The 23,160-nt window shown below is 33.4% G+C and overlaps 2 protein-coding genes across 8 annotated transcripts; both read right to left on the reverse strand.

Moving 5' to 3' along the window:
- Positions 1–4,022: 4,022 nt before the first annotated feature.
- ATPC1 (ATPase, F1 complex, gamma subunit protein) lies at positions 4,023–5,514 on the reverse strand. The gene has a single exon (XM_020365162.3). The coding sequence runs from the start codon at positions 5,393–5,395 to the stop codon at positions 4,268–4,270; it is 1,128 nt and encodes a 375-aa protein (XP_020220751.1). The 5' UTR covers positions 5,396–5,514; the 3' UTR covers positions 4,023–4,267.
- Positions 5,515–7,332: 1,818 nt separating this feature from the next.
- On the reverse strand, positions 7,333–21,196 carry DUO3 (Homeodomain-like superfamily protein). Of its 7 annotated transcripts, none has more exons than XM_083064863.1 (11): positions 21,006–21,194; positions 20,499–20,628; positions 20,363–20,412; positions 18,333–19,919; positions 17,871–18,225; positions 14,469–14,553; positions 13,456–13,512; positions 11,939–11,998; positions 11,624–11,845; positions 9,673–11,166; positions 7,333–8,525 (listed from the first exon to the last, which is right to left on the reverse strand). In XM_083064863.1, the coding sequence occupies exons 4-11, from the start codon at positions 19,807–19,809 to the stop codon at positions 8,067–8,069; spliced, it is 4,209 nt and encodes a 1,402-aa protein (XP_082920989.1). In that variant the 5' UTR covers positions 19,810–19,919; positions 20,363–20,412; positions 20,499–20,628; positions 21,006–21,194; the 3' UTR covers positions 7,333–8,066. The 7 variants fall into 7 exon arrangements, with proteins under 7 accessions (XP_082920989.1, XP_020220325.1, XP_020220324.1 ...); XM_020364736.3 differs by having other exon boundaries at positions 20,909–21,194; XM_020364735.3 differs by having other exon boundaries at positions 20,363–20,628.
- Positions 21,197–23,160: the final 1,964 nt, after the last annotated feature.

The following is a 23,160-nucleotide window of genomic DNA, read 5'->3' on the forward strand; positions in this document are numbered from 1 at the left end:
CATCATTATATTAAAATGGGGACGAAATTTAGAAGCACTTACGTTTTTTTTTTGTTACTTTTAATTTACTTTTTCGACCAATTACGGTGAGAAATGGAAACGTAATTTTTTCTTTTAGAATTTAAGTTTCGTCTCATTAACCTACATAAATTTTTAATGTAGGTTTTTATTGTAGATTATCGACATAAAATTATGCTTTAATTAGAAAACAATAAAATACCTAATAAATTGCATTCATGTTTTGTCTAAAAATTGATAGTTTATATCATGTATTTAATTATAATTTTCTTCGTTTTAAATTCAAGATTACATATAATTTGTAATTAAATACCAAAAAAAACATACACGATCTGAAATATCAATGTTAATGTAATAATTATAATTAAAAAGTCTCATCTCTCAGCAAAAGCATGAATTCTCACGTTTTCTATATAATTTTATTTTTATATATTAGTTGGCTATCATATTTTTTTGTTAATTAAATAGACAAAAGATTTGGTTCCAAGTAACACAGTCGAAGGTATGATTGATATATAGTGTTTAGCTGTTCCTGTTCGACTTTTGATAGGATGCAAGGGTGAGATGCAAGAAACCAATGAGCATGCGCCACGTGACATCTCATATCAGAACGTGCGCACAATCTTGGAGTGGAGGTTTCTGCTAAATTCTTCATTTGGATCATTAATTTAATCCATGGAACGTTCTAATCACGATCACAGACCTATTTCAAGAGGAACCAAAGAAAAACGTGAAATGGTTTCCCCGTTTTGCTTTCGGTGTTTGAATCTGAAGAAAGGAAAAACTCACATGTTCGCAAACTATTTTCTCTCGTGACTCGTGAGATAGGATTACTTTTGTTATATCAAATATTTACACTAAACAATGTTCAATCTATTTACTCAGTCTTAGGACATCTCAAATTAAGTAACTCCAATAATATCTCATTATTTTACTTTTACATCTTAGGGTATTATTATTATTATTACACTTCTCCATAATGTCATGATTTTTATTATTTTAAGAAATTTAATTAATTTTTATTCAAATTTAACGATTTAAAAAGTTTTTAGATAAACTCCATAACTTATCGGTACCACACACTTTCATAAATAAATAAATAAATAAAATACAACTAAATAATGATTGTTGATTTCTGTGACTGAGATCCGCTATAATTGAAGAACATCAGAATCTTCTACCAATATGCTCTTCTGTTTTCATGATGAGTTGCTCTCTAATGGTGTAAAACTGCTACTTGAATTGTTTTTTCAACCACTGATTCACTTGCTCTTGCAACCTTAAAAACACAGGGAAGGAAAAAAACATGAAAAATGACAAATACGTGGAAAATGACACCCAAGTTATTCTAAGAAATATATAGCTTATTTTTATTTTTTAATAATTAAGGAATATTCCACGCATAACTATTACTACTTTTCTTTAAATTTTAACCTCACAAAATATTAACGTACAATTTGCTTTATTCATTAAAAAAAACGTACAATTTGATTTATAAAAAACAATCAACACTGGAATCTAAATTTATCCTGAATTTAATATTTTTTTACCACAAAATCATGAATAATTGATGATATAATGTGGTCAAATCCAAAAGCAATTAAGAAGAACAGGTTAAGTTTGAAAAAAAAAAACCTAAACTTTTATTGAATTTTGAATAATTAATTTAGTAGCTTATTTTATGTTCTATATGTTTATTTTTTCTTATAAATGTTTCATTTATTTTGATATTGTATTTTGGTCAAGTGGTATAAGATATTTTGTTCTTGTATTATTCTTTTTAAGGTATACTTAGTTATTTAAGAAGAGATGTAACTAACTAAAATCATTATGAACTTATCATACTTAGATGATTTAAACATTTTCTTGGCCCATTGGATTGGACGTTCACTTGCAAATGCAAGTGATTTGGACATCCAAACCAAGCTAGCATAGTCATTCAAGTTGCAAATTAAGTTAGATAATTTTGATAGTAATATCTCAATAACTTGTTAAAAATAATCATTAATTTGGTAGTTATAATGATTAGAATAGTTAATCAGAATTAACTTAAGCTAACCTAGACTATTTTTAAACTATGATTAACTTAACTTATTCCATAAACTTCTAGACAATTAATTAGGATTGGTTAGCTTAAGTATAAAATAACTAACCATAGTTACATTTAGAAATAATTAGTCTAGTTTGCACTGGGGGTTACCACACATATACACATGTCTCCACAAGGGATCCCAATCCATCATGACAGCGGGACACGCCTCCTAACCCTCCATGTTACTGGGAAGCCTCTCTTCCACATGGACTCACCATTAGAAAGACTTTCGACACAAGGGATCCCAAACTTGGATCCACCTGCCATCATACTCGTCGAGCCGTCACCTAATCAGACCATCAGCTCTGATACCACTTATTGTGCATCGGGGGTTACCACACATATACACATGTCTCCACATTTGTGAGATATTTTCCGTTTTAGGCCTATACTTTTGGACATCACTCAAAAGGCCTCTTAACCAATGAAGACAAGTGTGTGTATATAAATCCATGTCCATTCTCTTATTTGAACGATGTGAGACTTTGCTTGCATCCCAATACCTACATATAATTTGCAAATTACTTTGAGATAAATAAGTAGATACCTTTAAATTTTTCTCTCTTAAAATCTTGCTTCCTTCCTTGGATAAATTCCTCCTTTTCTATTAAGGAGTTCCTCCTTAGGACAAGATCCTTACCTCGTGCTTATCTTTCTTTCAAGGAAATTGGTGCACCGTTTCCTTGCTTCTCCCACTAATTTATGATTTTTTAAAGTTTATTCCATCCATAGAGAAAGATTGGACACAACATAGAGACCAGGGGAGGGACTCATTAATTACTCTCCAATAGTTTTCATCATATTAAAAATTATGAATAATGCATTTAATTAAAAAATGAAATATCCTTTTAACAGCCAGCAACTTAGTCATAACGTGTAATGATTATATTATAGATTAACCAGTCAGGTGATCATGACCGGACACGACTAATCAAATAATTGGTTGAAAAAATGGACACCACATATCATTTTATTAGTATATTTACCAATTGGATTTGGTGAATTTGGATTTAATACGGTTCTTTTACTGGCAATGCAAGTCAACAGAAAATCTTGTGTTTTCGTAGCCACTAACGTCTGGTGATCGTTAATCATCATATGATTGAGATCTGCAACCTGATTTAAATTGGTTGTCCTTACTCCTTAAAGGGGTGTTCTATTTTGAATGAAATTTGGAAATGTGTATTAAACCAACATCTAAAAGAAATGGACTATTGGGTATATTTTCATTTTGAACCCAAACATATCAAAGAAAGCAAATGCTCAACCCTTTGAAGCCTGTATCTTACGAGAGTCATATTCATGTTGTCTTATGGACATGTACGTGGATCTATAATTTATATTTACATGCACTACTACATTTAATATAATTGATACTAGTAACTTTCCTCACTTGCTTTTGCTCAAATTGATATACAAAACCCTCCCAGACTCGTTGGATTAAAGAATAGGTTCCTGAAAACCAAAAAAACTATCGAGGTTCAGTTCAGTATTGTGGGAAAGAATGACAAACATATCCAATGCCAAATCCCGGGTAAAATGAGATTCCTTATCATGGCGTCTGTTAGTTTTCATCAATGTGATACACTTTTTGCATGTATAGATACTTCATATTTATGACGTTGTGTCATTCTGCTTAGTACTTAGTTTCAGAATACAATGATATAATATTTTAAAAACACATTCTTAGTTACAATGATATAATATTTTAAAAACACATTCTTAGTTTCAGGATACAATGATATAATATTTTAAAAACACATTCAACAGCTATCAATCGAGGACCACCCTGGTCTATACGCCACCTTATACAAACCCGTTATAAAATATGCATTAAACACCATCACCAAACCACATTAAAGTGGAAAATGCATTATGCGAAACACACCGCTTCACAAGTGCAGCCACTACATCAAATCAACAGAGAGAAAAACTCCCTGAATTTTTATATTATAGATCTATATTTAATTCATTACATTACATACACAATTATTTAGAAGGTAAAAAAAAGGTGTGCGGTCCATATTAAACTGCAATTTCCTATTGCATTGAGATTTGAGACAACATAACCTTAAAAATAACACATGAGAAAACAAAAAGGGGCACTCGAAGTGGAAGTCGACACCCATGATAAGAAGAAAGAGGAAATAAAGGGAACTATTGCAAGGCATTGGCACCAGCAACAATCTCGAGAATTTCCCCAGTGATCTTGGCCTGGCGCTCCCTATTGTAAACAGTGGACAAGTTCTTCTTCAACTCAGTGGCATTATCCGTTGCATTGCTCATAGCACTCATCCTGGCTGCAAGCTCACTGGCCAAAGACTCCTGCAACGCCCTAAGAATCTGGCTGTTCAAATACAAGGGCAACAAGGCATCAAGAATCTGCACAGGGTCCTGCTCAAACTGCAAAATGGCTTCAAAATCTGCGGTTTTAGTCCTCACAACATCCCTCTCCACAGTCAACTTTCCCTCCTTTGTAGTCAACCTAAAAAACTCATCTTCAGCGGCATCAATGCAAACCCCATTCACGTCACAAATCTCTCCCTTCGGGGAGAGTGGCAGCAACGTGTGAATCACGGGATCGGATTTCACCAAAGACACAAACTTAGTGTACAAAAGCTCAACTTTGTCAACCTCCTCGCTAACGAAGAGTGAGAAAACATCATCGGCGATGGCTTGAGCTTCCTTGGCGGTGGGAAGAGTGCCACCCTCGAGGAACCTATCGACGGGGATATAAGGCCTGCGAATGAAGTAAGAGTTACCCTTTTTGCCGACGCTGATGACGGTGTATTCAAGGCCAAGCTTTTTCAACTCAGCGATTCTTGCCTCGGCTTTTTTGATGATGTTGTTGTTGAAGCCGCCGCAGAGGCCGCGGTCGCCGGTGCAGACGACGAGAGCGACCTTTTTGACGGGCCTGATTTTGGTGAGGGGAATGTCGATGTCTTCGGTTTGGAGCTGTTCGTTGATGTTGTAGAGGACTTCAACGAGGGTCTCCGAGAAGGGTCGTGCGTTCACCACCGCTTCTTGGGCTCTTCGGACTTTGGCGGCAGCCACCAGCTTCATGGCCTCGGTGATCTTCTGCGTGTTCTTGACGGATTCGATGCGGGTTCGGAGCTCGCGGAGGCCGCACTGGATTGGGGCGGCGGAGGAGGAGCGGGGAGGGGCGGTGGAGGGGTTTTGTGATGGCAGCTGAAAAGGGTTGAGGACGGAGCGGAAGGAGAGGCTGGAGCCGTCGGAAAGGGAGGGTTTTGAGGAGACCAACATTGTGAGATTGGAGCAAGACATGGTGTGTGTGTGTGTGGGTTTGGTTGCTTATTTTTTTGTGAGGGTCTCAACTCTTAACTCTTATCCTTTCCTCGTGTAAATGTGTTGAGATTCTGTATTGGCATGGGAGGAACAAGTGGAAATGAGTGGAGGTGGTGAGAGCAAGTGGATGAGGTTTTCAGATAACGATTTTGAGCGTTGCTCAAGGATTGCTGATGTGGCTTCCTGTCTCACCTGTATGCGCCTCTTCGTGTGCTTACATTCCTTCTCTAATTTTTAACTCACAATCTCACTTCCTTTCTATTTTTTTCTTTCTTAGTTACTTAATTATTATTAGGCTTAATTGTATTTTTATTCCTTAAATATTATTATATAATTTTGATCATCAAGATTTTAATTGAGTAATTTTAATCTTTAAAAAATTGTAATTGTGTGATTTTAATCCCTTAATTTTTAATCGAATAATTTTAGTCCATTAACTATTATAATTGTGCGATTTTAGTTTTTTTCATTAAAAATTTAGTAATTTTAGAATATATATATATATATATATATATATAATATTTTAAAATTTTACAATTGTTTGCTTATTTAAATAAACATATATTATAATTTTTGTTAATATATCAAATGATATATATTTATTATTATTAAATAAATAAAATTTATATATTATTAGTATTTTAATATTACTGATAAATTAATATCAATAATATTTTTAGTATATTTATAGATAAAATAATAATTTGATAAATATGAATTAGTATATATTAATATAAATTTAAAAAAATAAATATATAATAAAAGATATGTATATTTATAATTAATATACTTATATTTTTGTAAAAGTATATTAATATATAATAAATTATATTTATCAAAATATTAGTTTATCTATAAATATACTAATAATATCATTGATATTAATTTATCAGTAATATTATAAAAATAATAATATATAAATTTTATTTATTTATTATAAATATATATCATTTGATGCATTGAAGAAAATTATAATATGCGTTAACTTGAATAGACAAATAATTGTATAATTTTAAAACATTATATATATATATATATATATATATTAAAATTATTAAATTTTTAATAAGAGAGACTAAAATCGTACAATTATGATATTTGAGAGACTAAAGTTGTTCAATTAAAAAATGAATGACCAAAATCCCACAATTATAATCTTTTAGGGACTAAAATTACCCGATTAAAACTCTGGGGATCAAAATTGCCCAATTACAATACTTAAAAGATCAAAAATGCAATTAAGCCTTATTATTAAGACCATTTTCAAATTTAAATTAAAAATAGTAATTGGCTCCCTGAATTTAAATATATTTCACTTCCAAAAAATATTTTTTATTTTAAAAATAAATTAATTTAATTGACTCAAAAACTTTGAGGAAAAAAATATGCACAATCAAAATTAAAAAAAGATCAAAAAATACAATTAAGATTGTATGTATTTTTATACTGTAATGGGCAAAAGTAAATTAATAAATCAATGTGGGGTACAATTGCTCCAACAACGTTACTTCTTAAGAGAACAAATTAATGACATGTTATTTTTTCCAAAAAAAAAAAAAAAAGAAGAAGAAGAAAGACGAGTGGGCAATTGAGAATTGAGAAGATAGAATTTCAACCTGCTTCAATAATAAAAACGCATAAATAGATAATTAAACGCTACATGCGGAACCGACGTATAGCTGATTCCATTGATAAATCCCAAGACTCGTTTTTAATTCGTGGTATGTTTAATTGTTTTCGTTCATAAAAACCACCATGCATTTCACTATTTCTGATTTGCTCAGTAAAAGGGGATTCGTTTTTAAGCTTTGCTACCAATATAAAATATCTAGACTAATGCAATTTGCATAGATGTTAAAAACTTGTACTCATATACATACTGTTATGATTGCGACTGGTTAAGACTTTGGAATAAGTTGTTTTAAACGAACTTGATAAAATTTAAAATAACGAGTAATATTTACTTTCAACAACAGTAATGCCAGAAAGGCGTGCAGGCAAAAGCAAGTCTGGGATGGCTTGCCCACGTGTTCTTGGCACTTTCTTAAACATTACTTGTTGGCACATAAGAATTAGTGAAGAATATATAGTAAGCTCTATACAATTCATCAATTCCACCATGAACTAGAGACAATGGACACCCGCAATAGAAAATTTTTTTACATGATCTCCAACGATCATGAACTTGCGAGTAATGTACATGATTTCCGATGTCAAGGCCAATTTTTCCCATGACCACTCGACATATTTACAGAGACATCATCACTTCAACCATTGCGCGTAATACCTATTTAATATCTTAATTCTTGGTGGAGCAACTAGAAAACATGAAAGATCCCCCATTAAAAGACCTGGGGGGGAGGGTTGTACCACGGTACCACCCAAGCTTTGGTTAACTGCCATCCAGCAATAGAAATAATAGTAGATGCCGAAGCTACCAACACCCCCCACGAATAACAAAAACAAGCTCAGTTAGTTCAGATGGCATCAATCAAAACAATCTTCAACATTACCGTCATGGTTTGAAGTTTGAACCTGCAGAAGTCTATTATTTGCACTTCATTTGCCAGAGCACTTCAATCAACCATCTTCATGTTACCATCATCATGCCTTGATCTTTCAATAGTCAATTCTGTTTGAACTCCATCAATCAACCATTTTCATGATTAACTTCACGGCTTGAACTCTCAACAGTCAATCCTATATTTAAATTTGCATTCACTTTGCCAGAACGCTTCCTGGATTTTCGTGGAGTGGTAGACACATGACGACCTATGTTTGGCAGTTGTACCATGTCTATGGTATGTCTCTCATCTTTGACAGCTTTACCAACTGAAAAGTTTCGGGAAGCAGAAGCTTCACCAATCGTACTCCGTTGAAGTGTGGCCTTACAAAGTACAGGATTATCTGCCGAACATGAGTCTAAACTTAGCCAAGAAGAACAACTTCTGTCGTCCTGTCCCTCACTAGTCAAAGTAATATTTTGTATAGTATTATTTGTAAGGAGGCCACCATCAACTTGAGTATCAGAATTGGCCCTAGGTTCACGTGGTTTTTTCATATCAGCCATACACTTTACAACATTTTCTTCGGAAGAAATTGGGACCTCCTAAGAAAACAAAGTAAAAAGAAAGGTTACAAGTGAAGAAAAATAAAAAAAAAATAACTGAGAATATGCATTTGCCTCGCACAAGAATAATGGGGTATTGAATCTAACTCCGGCATGATACAGGACTACAATGACTAACCAATAACTAACTAGTGTAAAGGTTCTACCATTCTAAAAACACTGGCTCATAAATAGTCATGAACCAAGAATCAACAAAAACAAATAGGTAAGAGATTGATGAAAAACACATCTATCGATGCACAAGGGAAAAGCCAAAACTGAGAAGTTTTCATTCGGCAGGGAGGAAAAATTACGTCAAACCAATGAATCAACTAGCTATTTAGAGTTTAGTTATGGCTCGGCCAATAGAGCTGAGAGCCTGACATGGATAATGTGATCTCAAATTTCCCTGATTAAGAAAAGGATCATGTTGCCACCGACTGACTGATAGTCTGACATAATGAATTACCATCCATAAGAGACAAACATGAAACAGATTCAAATTTAGATAGACGTGAATAGATCAGTCTGGAAATAGCAGTATGCTCTCTCGGTGCGTGTTTGCTTTAGATTTAGAAACGTGATTTTTCACACTCTCTCCACGTTTACAAGCCAATTTACGTAGAAGCTACAATTTTTTGCTTCTCACAAACGTGAATTTTCACGTCCAAAAGCTAAAGCAAACACGCACTCAATGCAGGGCTCAAACAAAAAGTTTAGTAAAGTACTTTTTATGTTAAAGTTTAACCAATAAGAAAAAAAAGTTTAATAGTAAAGCTAAGAAACAAGGATAACATTGGTAAATTCAACATGAATTTTGGAAAACAAAAATATTCAGGCCTATTGTTGTTTTCACTTTTTTAATTACAAAAATGCTACCTTGTTTTCCTTTTATTTTTTTACTTTCAATGATTTGTGTAAGGGAATAATTATTTTTGTAATTAAAAATGAAAACAAAAAATATTTTCACAAACCAAACAAGTTTTTCAGTTTCTCGTTTCATTTGGAAGACTGAGGTGGGGGGAGGGAGGGACTATATAATAGGAGATACATGTTATTTCTCCTTATTAAAAAAAATTGTAAAATGTATAAATACACAGACACATAAATGAAAACTAAAAGCAAACTGAAAAGATAAGCCAAATACCTTATTTTGAACCTCAAGTGCTTGTTCACAGCCAGAACCATCCTCTCCTTCAGAATCAGTCATCTCCTCACACTCAAACTCTACATGTTCTTCAATATCTTCCTCAGAATCACTTAACTCTTCCTGCTCCATCACTATCCCAGGATGAGACTGATCACCAATATCATCTACATCATATCTGGCAATGTTATCATTAGGAACAACCAAAGGGGCACTTGAAGCAAGCTCGCAAGTGCTAGCTGGAAGATTTTCAACACCCTTCTGACAATAAGGAACACTATCCTCTTGAGGTTTCATTGCTGTTCCACTAATTGCTACAGTTTTCTTGGACCCTACTAGATCATGTGCCTTTGGCTGTCTACTTTTCACACATTTTTCCCTTCCAGATACAGAACTTAGGTGAATCTCCAAGTCAAGTTCATTACATTTGTCATTAAGGCCAGAAGATGTATTTGCCATAGCCGGCACACCACTATTAACCTGTGACTCAGGAGGAATAGCATCAAAATTGGTTGGTGATTGTGGCATATCATCAGATTTTTGCAGAAGTGGATGAAAATCAATGCCTCCAGATCTTGAAGTGGAATCCTTTGACTTTATGGACTGGTTAGCACAATCAATGGGGCTTTGTTGCTGGGAGCTATGGAAGAGACTCAGATTTAATTGGGGTTGGTTTCCTGAGAAGAAGCTGAAGGAACTAGAAGAACCGGAACTAAATTTCAATGGATAATAAGGCACATTGCCATCTTCAGTGACCTGGAACAATAGAGGATGCATCTGGAGATCAGTACAAGTGCCTTTTTCTGCCACAATAGATATGCCTTCAACAGTTTCAGATCTTTCTAAGTGAGAACCAGTGACACTGTCTTTCAATGCAGGGCTTGCACCTTTAACAAGATGAACATTTTCATATTTCTCACCATGAGGTGCAGAATTATCTTTTCTACAAGCAGCTACACTACCTCCAGGAGGATAAACCTTGGATGTTCCACACTGGAACCCTTTAAAAGCAGTTTGAGAAACTACACGAACAGAAGGGGGAAGATTTACAGGAGGCAAATCTGGTGCTAATTTCACCAAGTGGGCATTATGTGCCTTCCGAGACCGATAGGGCCGACAATAATATTTGGAGCCAGAAGTCACATCAAAAACTGGTTTTTTAGGATTAATACCACTAGGAGCACCATTCATTCCATTTCTCAAATCAGATGTAGTAAACTGAGGAAGCTTAGATACAGATGGAAATGCAGACTGATTACCACTCTGATGTTGAACTCTTCCACTTGAACCATAATCATGAGTACCCCTATAAAATTGAATATCTTGAGGAAAAGCATTGTGAGCCATGTTTCCTTCTCCAGATGTAGTGGAAATACGTTCTGAATAATTAAGAGTAGATGTGTCTGGCCTCCAATCTGCCAAAAATGCCTGGTGGACATATGGTACCTCTGAATAATCCATGCACTCTGAACCAGCAATGTCAGCATCACATTCCTACAATAAATTCCAAAAAAGCAAAAAAGTAAATCCAAAATCTGTGAATTCTGATCCTCAATAACCCATAGAAAAGCCGGGAAAAGCTAAGCTCTCAGACTTAGCCAAAGGCCAATAACACACTGATATGATAGATGAACTGGCAGGGTATAGGTGAGATGTTTCATACATGTCAAACACACAATAAAGAAAATAAGAAATGTTAGAAACATGTATCAGTATATTTATAAGCAAACCCTCAATTTCCAATGATTTATAACTTATTATTCACATGTGAACCAAGATTTCACAAAAGTAAATTAAAAACTGTATATTGTGCATCTGTATGTTACTCATACTAAGCCATTCAGGTAGTTAACAAAAGCAACATCAGATGACTATAATGGCATCTCAAACATGTGCAAGACAAGGGAGATAAAATTCAACACAGGCTTCTAAGCTTCAGACAGTAACAAACCTCTTTATCAGATATAGCTTGCCAGCTTTCTAATGCAGCAGCCTTCAACTTTCTTCTTTTTGACTCATACAATCTCCGCTTCTCCCTTTTTGATGCATCTATCTTGTATGACTTTTGAGTGCCCAGAGCAATGCGCCACTGGCGTGGAAGTAAGGATGGATCTCTATGTGGAACAATATATTGCCATACAGACATCCAATCAAATTTATAAATCTTAAGTCCCTGTATATTTTTGGTCATACATCAGCAGGTCATAATGCTATCTAGCAGCAAATTTTTTAATCCAAAATGCAGTTGAAATGTTGAGTACATTACCTCTTGAACGCACGCTATCTCCTCTGCAGTCAATGGGGAGGTTTTCATTCTTCGAACTGCCTGTATAGAGAAATCAAGCAAATAAAATATCAAACATTACTTATTATTAAATTACTGAGTTTATTATGGTTCCAACTTCCATATAAGCTATAAGCCTATAAATACAGAACAATGATATACATATAGAGGCTATAAAGTAGAATCATCTGAGATATGCCGAGAAAGCATGTTAATTACCCATAGAAAAGTCATCTTGCCACTAAGATAAGGATCTAAATAAAAAATAATGGGGAGCGGTGATGTTGCTGTGATTAAATATCCAATTTCTTACAAAGTTGAAACACAATATTATTGTTGTAGAATGAGCCAAATAGAAGTTGCATGTCTTCCTTTTGAGAGTCAGCAAAAGATGAATAAAGAATTGGTTATAATTTCTGATTTGGCCAATTAGTTAGACGAGGTAATGAATATATAGGGAGAGGACATGGCTAGGGTGAATTCATTTAGTATCGTTTTCGGTTAAAACCTTAGATGTTGGGCAGAGAGACAATCATCATCTCTCTTCTCTAAGGAGCAATGGCTCTGGGGTTACGAGGGGCTTTTCTTCTGTAAAACATTCAATTTTCCAATCAATCATACAATTTTTGCTTGTCTTTAATTTGGGTTCCTATCATAAACTAATAACATGGTTTGGTTTTGGTTTTTATATAAATCCAAATCATGCACACCCCTATTCAGCAATGATCCCACATGCCAAGATAAAACAGTTGAAAGATTAGAACTTAGAATACAGTAGAAGATAAAATAAAGGGCTTTCAAATTTGATGAATTTAGCCACAAACTTTGTCATTTTTTTTAGGCAAGCAGGTTTTGGATTATCTTGGTCTTGATGATATCAAATCTGACTCTGTCTCGTGCATTTTTTTCCTTTGGTAAACAAAATTTTTGGGTGAGAAGAGGCACTTCCATTTCCAAGGCTAGGCAAACAAACCACCTCGATGAGGATTTATGTTGGAATTACAAATTGCATACCTACAAGGAATTCCTAGATTCAAACTCCAGTCAAGCAGCTGTCATAAATGAAAGGTTGTCTAGGTGAGCCAACCCCGTTGGCTGCCTCATGCATATCTTACCTGTAAAACTATAGAAAAACTATTCTCCTAGGGTAACCTTTTGTTTTGTCCTAAAAACACAATATCCTATGTTTAGGAGTATACATGTTACAGTTTCTCAGTTGTCTTTATAGTTAAAAAAAAAGAGCAAAGGGAATTGACACACAATACAAGACCAGGGTAAAATAATAAAATTAAAATAAAACTAGAATAAAAAGTTATAAAGCAGTGCCACAAATATTTTCAATTTATAAGTTCATAATCAGAGGGTAAGAGAGAAAGGATGAGACTAGAATCAATGTACTTAATATTATTTGATTTATAAAATTTGTTCTCTCAGCAATTAAACACAGAAGGAAGATAAAAATGACATTTCATTATATAGGATTAAGTATATCGATTTACCTTAATTGGATTCTCTGATGCTTTTGAAGAGCAACGGTTTTTCTGCCTGACAAAAATCTGTAACAGAGTATTCCATTTCATATTAGATAGGCAACAGACTTTACCACCACATTGGAATTTCTGAACTAAATTATTCAAATAAACATTACATTTCAATACTAGCTAAAAGAAGATATGCAATGCATCGTCATGATGACACTTCAATACCATGGACAACCCCACCCAAGCACAGAAATACTAAACATAGGGTCTTCAGAAGTTCAACCTAATAGCACAATGTTAAGAGATAAAGGAAAGTATATCCAGGACATTATTTTGACAACTAAGAATGAATTGCCCAACTGATGAGTAAAATAGTATACTACGCCACCTATAACAATCATTAAAATAAAACCAACTTTCCAAAGCTGTAAAGACTGTCTTAATGTGTTTACTGATGAATTATATTGTTTTATCTTTGAAACATGCTAGTTAGAGTAAAAATAAATAGTTACAAATAGACAGACACTAACTCATATTGCTCTATATAGTTTTGCAGACTCTTAATTTCAGTATTTCTTCCGCCAAGTGATGTGAGGCATACAGACAGAAAATTGCAAGTGGCAACAAAGGTAAGCTTAAACTGCATTTGTCAAGAGGATCTCCATCCAAGTACTTCTCAAGAAATATATTAATCAAACCAATAAATTACGTCCAATCCATTTAGTCATACAACTTTGTACGATAACCATTAAAAGAAACAACAACCGTGATTCAAGCCTGAAGATTATATTGGACTCTTTCTCCATAAAATACAAGAATGCTCCCATATTAGGGAAACTATCTAAAGGAAGGTATACTATCAAAATCTTAGCATGCATGTATCTGTCAAAAAAAAACAGTCCATTCACCGTATCACAAACAAGAACATAATAGTAACCAAAAAATGAAGATGCTTCAACAATCAAAATACAACCCCCTAACCCCCAAAAAATAGTCCTCAGAAGAAATCTGTAATCTGTAGTAGTAGATACCTGGTGCTTAGACTTGCAGGGAAGAAAACGTTGTTGAATCGCTTTCCAATCCGTATTATATTCCATTATTCCTAAGGCTAGTAATCTGCAATAAAATTAAAAGAGATGTGAACTTCGTAAGCTTGTCAGCAACAATGAAGTTAAAAGTAGTAAAAAGTCCAAAAAATGCAGACCATCAAAGTCAACTATGAATTAAAATAATTTGATGTAGTAATGAATAAAAAAACGTTCTTAGTTCCAACAAATAAAACAAAACAAAGAAAAGAGACAGATAGCCAAACACCAAAAGAACATAACAATGTCATATCATCTTTGATCTTACTGAGACAAGAATAGGTGATTCTGTATATCATTATACACTAAATAAATAAAACTTACGTCATGATAAAAGGAAAGTGTAGAAGGGTACAAAGAAAGAGAAATAAGATAAATATGCTTGAGCATACTCTCTTGCATACTTACACATAATTCAAACATAGGACCCATAAATAACAAAGAAAAAACATGTAGAGCATCAAATTCAAGGGAACACAAAAATAAGATCTTCATCTACAGAAAAATAAAATATTGAAATAAATATCTTCACCGGGGACACATCAAAAGGTTTTTTATTAGCTTCACTTGTAAAAAAATCTTATTCATATCCACAACCAACTAAAACAAAACTTCAGGCCTAACAGGAATTTTTTAAATTACTAAAACAAGCATAGTATAATAATCTGTTGTATTTTCATTTGAGAGAAGATGTGTAGTAGAGTCTTTCTAACTTTATCATTCAAGCTTCATGTCCTCAGACACACCAATACAACAATCATGTTGAATTTATTAGAGGGGAAGAGAGGGAGAAACACAGCAAAATGTTTTAATGGGGAGTCAAAATGAGAATGGTTTCTTATAATTTAGTAGAATATATAACATAGGTCATAGAAGACAAGACATTCATATATATAGGTTCTTAATAGACTTAGTGGAGACAATTTCCTGGGCCACAGTTATTTGAGTGCAACTTCCTAAACACTAATACACGAGTACTGGATATTTTATCATGTGATACATGAACATACTACTCCTCAGGGCATTAACTAATATTGTTTCCAACAAACTGCATCAATTAATTTAACCTTGATATTAACACTCAGCATTAAAATTTAAACAAACAAAAGTATTACATCTTAGTGTTGGGCCTTGTTGAAAAAATATTGATCATTTGAGACTTTATGCCTCCAGGCTTAAACTCATGCAGATTTAAGAAGCAACATTAATTGTAGTACAAGGATCATGGACCAAGAGGACAAAACCTATACTCAGAACAACATTACATTTGTTGTTGAGATCTCACATCAACAACAAATATGGCCGACATAATTCTTAAAATACTAGAGCAGTCCTCACCTTACAAGTTACAAGCTGATTTTGAGGCTAAATCAGGCCTTAAATCTAAATTCTAAGCATAGTAGTCAATCCCGGATAGCGGCGCGGAGCGGTCGACCCTAAAACTGGGATAGCGGGATGACGCGGAGCGGGATAACCGCTATTTTAATATTAATTTATATATATTAAATAATTAATAATATATATATAAAAGCTAAAAAACAAAAAAATAACTCTAAATTCATACATTAAACCTTTTTAATAATTAAAAGTTCATAGTACTCAAACAATACATAATATAAAATGTCTCCAAAACAAAGTAGAAAAGAAATTTTAAAAAATTGTTGAATTATATTTAATCAGAAAACAAATCTGATAAATTAAATTTAATCAAAAATTAAAAATACAATTTTCTGAAATTAAAAATAAAATTTTCTGAATTAAATTTAATCAGAAATTAAAAATAAAATCAGCTGAATTAAATTTAATCAGAAATTAAAAATAAAATTTACTGAATTAAATTTAATTAGAAATTAAAAATAAAATTTGCTGAATTAAATTTAATCAGAAACTAAAAATAAAATTTGTTGAATTAAATTTAATCAGAATTTAAAAATAAAATTTGTTGAATTAAATTTAATCAGAAATTTTAATAAATAAAAAAATTAATAAAAAATTAAAAAACAAATTATGTTGCAATGTACATAAAGGAGAGAATACTCGAAGGAGAAGACGAACTAAGCGAGGCGCGTCGGAGCTTGCGGCCACGTCGGAGCTGGAGGCGCGTCGGACTGGGAGGCGCGTTGGAGTTGGAGGTGTGTCGGAGCTGAAGGCGCGTCGGCGACGGAGGTGCGTCGGAGCCGGAGTTCGTCGGAGCTGCACGCACGATCGCCAGAGAAGAAGAAACAATCTGAGAGGGAGAGACGAGAGAGGGCTGCGACAATTGAAATCGCGAGAGGGAAAGGGAGACTTAGGGCAAAAAAAGCCCCATTGAAAAGACTGACTTACCCTTAATGAAGGGTAAGTCAAAATTGCGCCCGCGATTCCGCGATTTGTGCCGCTCCGCTCCGCCTCCGACGCGGCCGCTCCGGCCACTACACAAATCCGCCACGCGACAGCAGCGAGATTGCGGGGTGAGGCCGCTCCGGCCGCTATTGACTACTATGATTCTAAGATGGTATTAAAATCTTAAATCCGTTATAAGGCCACCTGTATTTGTTTACACTATAGATGTCTATTATTAGGCATGAGAGGGGCATTGTTATTGGGCCACCAGCATTTATCCACACTCCAAATGTCCAATCTTAGGTGTGAGGGGGTGTGTCGAAATCTCCTATCAACTAAAGATAAGGCTAATGTAGTCCTTATGAGGCTTTAATAGTCATTCTTATCTTACAAGCCAATTTTATAGGGCTAAGTTAGGTCAGAAGCTCAAATTCTAAAGTTTGTCAAGTTAATTATGTGAGGTTAAGTTGGGCCCAAAATCCAGATACTAAGATGATATCAAAACCTATCCTATATTTGTTATAGAGTCACTCGTATTTATCCATGTTTCTTCCTAGGAATGAGGGGGCATTGTTATTATGCCACTCACATTTGCCTGCACTCCAAATATCCATTCTTGAACATGAAGGAGTGTTGACAATGTAGTCTTTATAAGGCTATATCAACTAGAGATATATAAACAATGTAGTCTTTATAAGGCTTGAGTAGTCTTCAGTTTACAAGTCAATTTTGTAGGAGCTCAAATTCTAAGATTTGCCAATGACACATCCACATTTAAGAAGCATAACATGGGTCACAAAAAATGTTAAACACTTAAACATAGTAAAATTGTACATAAAAGTTCAATATAATGGATGATAATGATAAGTTGAGATTTTAGACATCCAAGCTACCTATATATTTGCATACACAAACACATGTCAATATAATGGATGATAATGATAAGTAAACAGAATAAAGATCAAGCTGTTCATAGTAAATCATTTAACACAGTTGGTTAGTAAAAAGAGGAGGCATGCAACTTACTCATCCTCTGAATCGGTGAAAAGTATCCTGTTTACAACTGCTGCTGGGGGTGGCTTGTGTGGGAATAATGCTGGATTGAACAAGACTAAAAATCTTTGAGCTAACTTTGCAACTTCCTTCGGCACCAGAGCAATTGACTGCTTCTTCGTACTTTCAACAAGCATGGCAGCCAATGTTTTCTTAGGTTTTTGTTTACCAGGTGATGTTGAGGCTGCATTAACTGCTCTAGAGATGGTTCCACTTGAACTTTCTCCATTGGCTTCAGCCATTGATGAAGAAAAAGGAAAGAGAGGTTCCTTTTCAACAGGTGAATCACAACCAGATGCAATGTATCTCTTTCGAAACTCTTGGGCAGCTGCAAATGGAATTTCAACCAATGCCTGAGTATGCATAAATCATTCTTACAAAGCAGCATAGAATGGAGAAGCAGGAAGAAAAGTTAAAATCTTTAATATAACCTACCAGAAGAAACGTCGTCTACATATCTTCTTACTAAATTAAGAGGAGAAACATCCAAAATAGACTGTACAGGGCTTCTAACAAAAGGAACCCAGAAAGAACTCTCAGTAGCTTGCAAACAACTTCTTTGCCTATTCAAACTTTCAAGGGAGCTCCGATTGAATTGAGAAAAACACATATTTTGTACATCTTGTGGTGGAGCATATTCTTTGTTGCACTGGGCCTGGACAAGTTTTGAGCCCCCATTGGACACAGATGAGTGAGAAAAAGATGGACTAAAGCAAACACTGGGATATGGCACCCGTTTCAAGGATAATATTTCATCACGTTTGTGGAGCATCTCAGAAAGCAAGCCTTGAACTTGAGAAGCAACCTGTTTTTGGGAGGGTTCAAGAACCGATAGAGAAAATACCTGAATAAGAAGTTGTACATGCTCATGTATCAAACAGTGCAATTGGCCAATCTGCTGGGCAGTAAACCCATTGACAAGACCATTTCCTGAAGCAGAAGATTGAAAGCTTAGAGTAGCCTCAGGAATCAAACCTTTCCCAGAAGGTAGGGGTCCGTTAAGCCAATTTGGCAAAATGGGGCGCAGTGGCTTCTTGACTTCTCCTATTGTTTTCTTCTCACATAGGGTGGAGACCTTTTGGCGCTTATTTTGCCTAGTCTCAGGCCGTCGTCCAGCTCCATCATACTCTTTTCGAGTTCTTACAGATGCATTGTCATCAGCATCACTTTCCAATAACTCTTCAAGTTCTATCTCAAAGTCTACATCGTTATCCTCATCGTCATCAAGATTTTCATTTTCTTGATTTGAAAGACCATCACCATCCCCACTCTGTAAAACAGCTGCTAAAAACCTTTTATACTCTTCTTCATCATCAGCATTTTGAAGATCATCATCATCATCGGTCTCTTGAAGAAAAGTCTCAAGCTCATCAAGTGTAAAACTTGCAAGTGAATAACGAGCTCTAGTACGCATACAGATAGCATCCTCATTATCTATGTCTATTACTGGACTCCGGGATTTTGTTTTGTTACTTAGTTCTCCTGTCCTAGAACCATTACCGTTAGTTGCTCTAGTTAGGTCATTGTGCTTCTCTTGATTAATCTCTGACTGAGAGATCATACCTGAATATTGTAAAATAATCTCTTCCTCACCATGTTCAGTATCAACAACAGTACAGATTGGTTCCTTAGTAGCTATTTTTGATAAGTCTGAATCCACGGATGGCCCACTAGTGACAACATTACCATCCAAACCATCAACTTCAGAGCTCAAACTTGAAGATGCTTCTTGTGAAGGAGTATCCTTTAGAAAAGGGTTAAAATCTTCATCTTCCTCCTCCTCCCCTTCCTCCCCTTCTTCTTTGTCCTCCTCAGGTTTCAAACTCCTTTCATGGTTTTCAGAAGAAGAAAGTGCATTCTGATTCATGGCTAGGCCAACTTTCACTGATGGTGAATTTGAACTTAAAGGCATCTAAAACAAACAATATATGACTACAGTTTATTCTTGAGAGCCTCGGAGACATTCAGAAGTATGTGTAAGAGGCAATATCCATAAGATGGAAGTTGTAATGACGAGAGACCCTGAAGAAAGCAAAGCAGTAGTAAATACAAAACATAAGAGGCAATATCCAGTGCATATGCATACATCTTCCAACTCCCATCACATCTAAGATGAATGTGACAAAAATTGATTTTAAATCAAATATGGGTTTTATTGAAATATCAAATGAAACCACGTGACTAAAATAATAATTGACAAAAATTATAAGATGAATATAATCTTTATTCTTATCAGCGTCCAATCAAGCATATAAAAAAATAAAACTAAACTAGGGAGAGAGGACAAAACAATCCCAATAATTTACATACCACAATTGATCTTTTATGTGTTTATCACATTCTATGAGAAAATTTGAGATTGACAAAGTATACTAACAACAATACACCAAACCACTTATCCGAATATAACAAGTTACAAAATTGCATAACTGCGTACACGGTATACACAGATTTTGATGACTTACTAAATATAGTCGATGCACGCACTTAAATCTCCAGCACCCTCCCCTCGTTCCTTTAGAGGAAAGAATACACGGTTACCCTTTCTTCCGGTGAGAAATTAAGCATGATATAAAACCCCTAATAAATAACGGCACTCACAAACAGGAAGCTTAACAATGATAATTTGAGGAAATAACCCTTGATCTTCTTCTAATCACAAACACTTCAAAGCCTAACAATGCCGACAAGCTAGAACTCTCAATACCCAGCGAGACATCATCAACGCAACCTGAACCCCAATTTTGGAAAACCGGAATCTCATAAGTAACAATATGATGTTGCATCCAAAAGCAAATCCCCAAATCCAAGCAACACTCGAATTGTGATTGATCGATAATGATTTAATTGCGATAAGTAATAATCAAAAATAAGCAACGAGAGAAGTTGCATTGCGACTTAGTGGATTGAAAACCTGGCATTGAGCCATGAACCCTAACAACCTAAAGCAATACGTACCTACCCGAAATAAATAACTAAATAAATAACCAAATTAGAGGTGAGGAACGCACGTGTAGAGGCGAAGAGTTTGCGTTGGTGGTTGGATTGGTGAAGAATTTGTGATGCAAAATGAGTGTGTGTGGAGGAAGAGGTCGAAACGAAACTTACATGTACGACGGTGTCTTTTTTGGTTTCTGCGTTTACGGTTTTGTTCAGTCCCTCTCGAATGGGAAATTTTCCTTCCTGGGTTGAGAGGTTTCTTTTCTTTTCTTTCCCCTCTGAGTTGTGAGTTGTGAGTTGTGAGTTGTGAGCTTCAGCCTTCACGAATAAAACGCATAGCTTGTCAATTTCCTTTCTCCCTCCTTGTTATGTTTGCTGAATTCTTCCTTTAATTATTACTATTGTTTTTAACCTTTAAAAATAAAAACTATAATTGATTTTACTTTTAATTTTAAAAATACTTTTATATTAGTATTTTACTCAGTCATCATAAATATTTATTTTATATAATTATTATACTTTAAAATATATAAATATATTATAATTAAAATTTATACTTAATAGATATTTTTAAAATGTAAATTATATTTTAAATTTATAATAAAAAAATTATATTGTAATACTAGTGTGTATTTAATTATTGATAATTTTTATAAAAAAATATATTGAAGTTTAATATAAAATTAAAAAGATAAAAGATAAAACAAAAGATATGAGAAATTGAAAAAAAAAATCTCTAGAAATATACTCGTTAAATAATCAAATTAAAATGTTTTCATAAAAAAAAAATAGTGCTAAATACTCTATAACGATAAAACTATTTTAATATAAATATATTTTGACAAAATAACTATTAATATATATATATATATAAGAATATATTGCTTATTTTGTTGAATTGTAATATTTGATTTTCATTATATTCGATATATAATTTTGCTCTTTATGTAATTTTGGTTCAATCATCAAATCTTTATAGGTTGATTATTGAGATTGTAATATTAATTGTGATCAAATATTAAAAAGATAATATGATAATTAATAGGTTAATTATATTTTTATTTTTTATCTTATTTTTTATATTTATTTTAGTCTTTTTATTTGTTAAAATATTTATTTTGATCATTTATTCTTTTATTAATATTAATTTAGTCTTTTTTAAATAATAATAAATTTTTATTTTGTGACATAATTTTGAATTAATTTTTGACTAATTTGATACGTGAAAATTATAACAATAAATTCAACTGTAAAATTCAATAAAATCTATAATATGATAAAAATTGTGTGAAAAATATATCTTATACGCAACTAGAAAATAGTATGGCATAATAGTTTTTGAATTTTTTTTTAACTTATTTTTATGCAATTTTTATCATGTTTATAATACTTTTTTATTTGAACTTTAGTTACATTCATCAGTTTTAATATAAATGAATTTAATGAAATGAATTTCAAATCTTAAATTAATAAAAAAAATCCAAAATTATGTTTCAAAATTAACCAAATTGGTCCAAATTTATGATATAAAAAATCATTGTAACGACTTGTCATGGTCACTTTACTTTGTAAAATCACCAACTAGTAATAGAGTTACTCACATGCTTAAGATTTTATACTCATTATACATGGATATGTATACTATGATATGTATATAAATATAAGTATAACTAAAAACAACTTTATAAATATATACAATATATGTATAGTCATCCAGTATAAAATAATACAAAATTCTAAGTATCGGTCAAACACTATTATACAAACTATAAAAAATAGCTTAAGACAATATTGCACCACCAAAATGGTCCTACAACATTTCCATGAAGTCCGTTTTAGCTATCTCTATCCTATTCCTATGAAAAATTATGATCATCACAATCTAAATTATATGAAAAACACATAAAGGTAAGTTAGATTTAAAAAAACATATTAGTATAGGAAAGAACATTTATATTACTCACCAACATGTAAAACCAACCGAAACACCTTGTGGTTTACAACGTTCACTAGATAACACAACACCAATATGTTTGGAAACTACACACCTAGACATATCAAACAATAATATACTCATCCAATACATATGAACACACTAATCAATAACACAACATGTGCATACACCTCAACTAATGTATCATCATGCATTTACCTATTTTTTTTTTTTTTTAATTTTACATCTCCAAGATCCAGTTTAGCACTTCCTTCTTTTTTGCACACCTTCTTTTTTCTCCTTTTAATTTTCACATGCATTTCTTTGTTTTTTCCTTGTTCTCCACTTATTTTAATAAACAATTTTAATTCTTATAGTTTTCATATTACT

This window comes from Cajanus cajan, chromosome 1, assembly GCF_000230855.2.
Source record: "Cajanus cajan strain Asha chromosome 1, NIPB_CcT2T_4, whole genome shotgun sequence".
NCBI lineage: Eukaryota > Viridiplantae > Streptophyta > Magnoliopsida > Fabales > Fabaceae > Cajanus > Cajanus cajan.

Bases quoted from the DNA above. Each gene is read 5' to 3' on its own strand.
- ATPC1 (XM_020365162.3), bottom strand. From the start codon at position 5,395: ATGTCTTGCTCCAATCTCACAATGTTGGTCTCCTCAAAACCCTCCCTT.
- DUO3 (XM_083064863.1), bottom strand. From the start codon at position 19,809: ATGCCTTTAAGTTCAAATTCACCATCAGTGAAAGTTGGCCTAGCCATG. The intron at 13,513-14,468 runs GTATCTACTACT...ACTCTGTTACAG, and splicing joins CCTGCAAGTCTAAGCACCAG to ATTTTTGTCAGGCAGAAAAA. The intron at 11,167-11,623 runs GTTTGTTACTGT...AATTTATTGTAG, and splicing joins AAGCTATATCTGATAAAGAG to GAATGTGATGCTGACATTGC.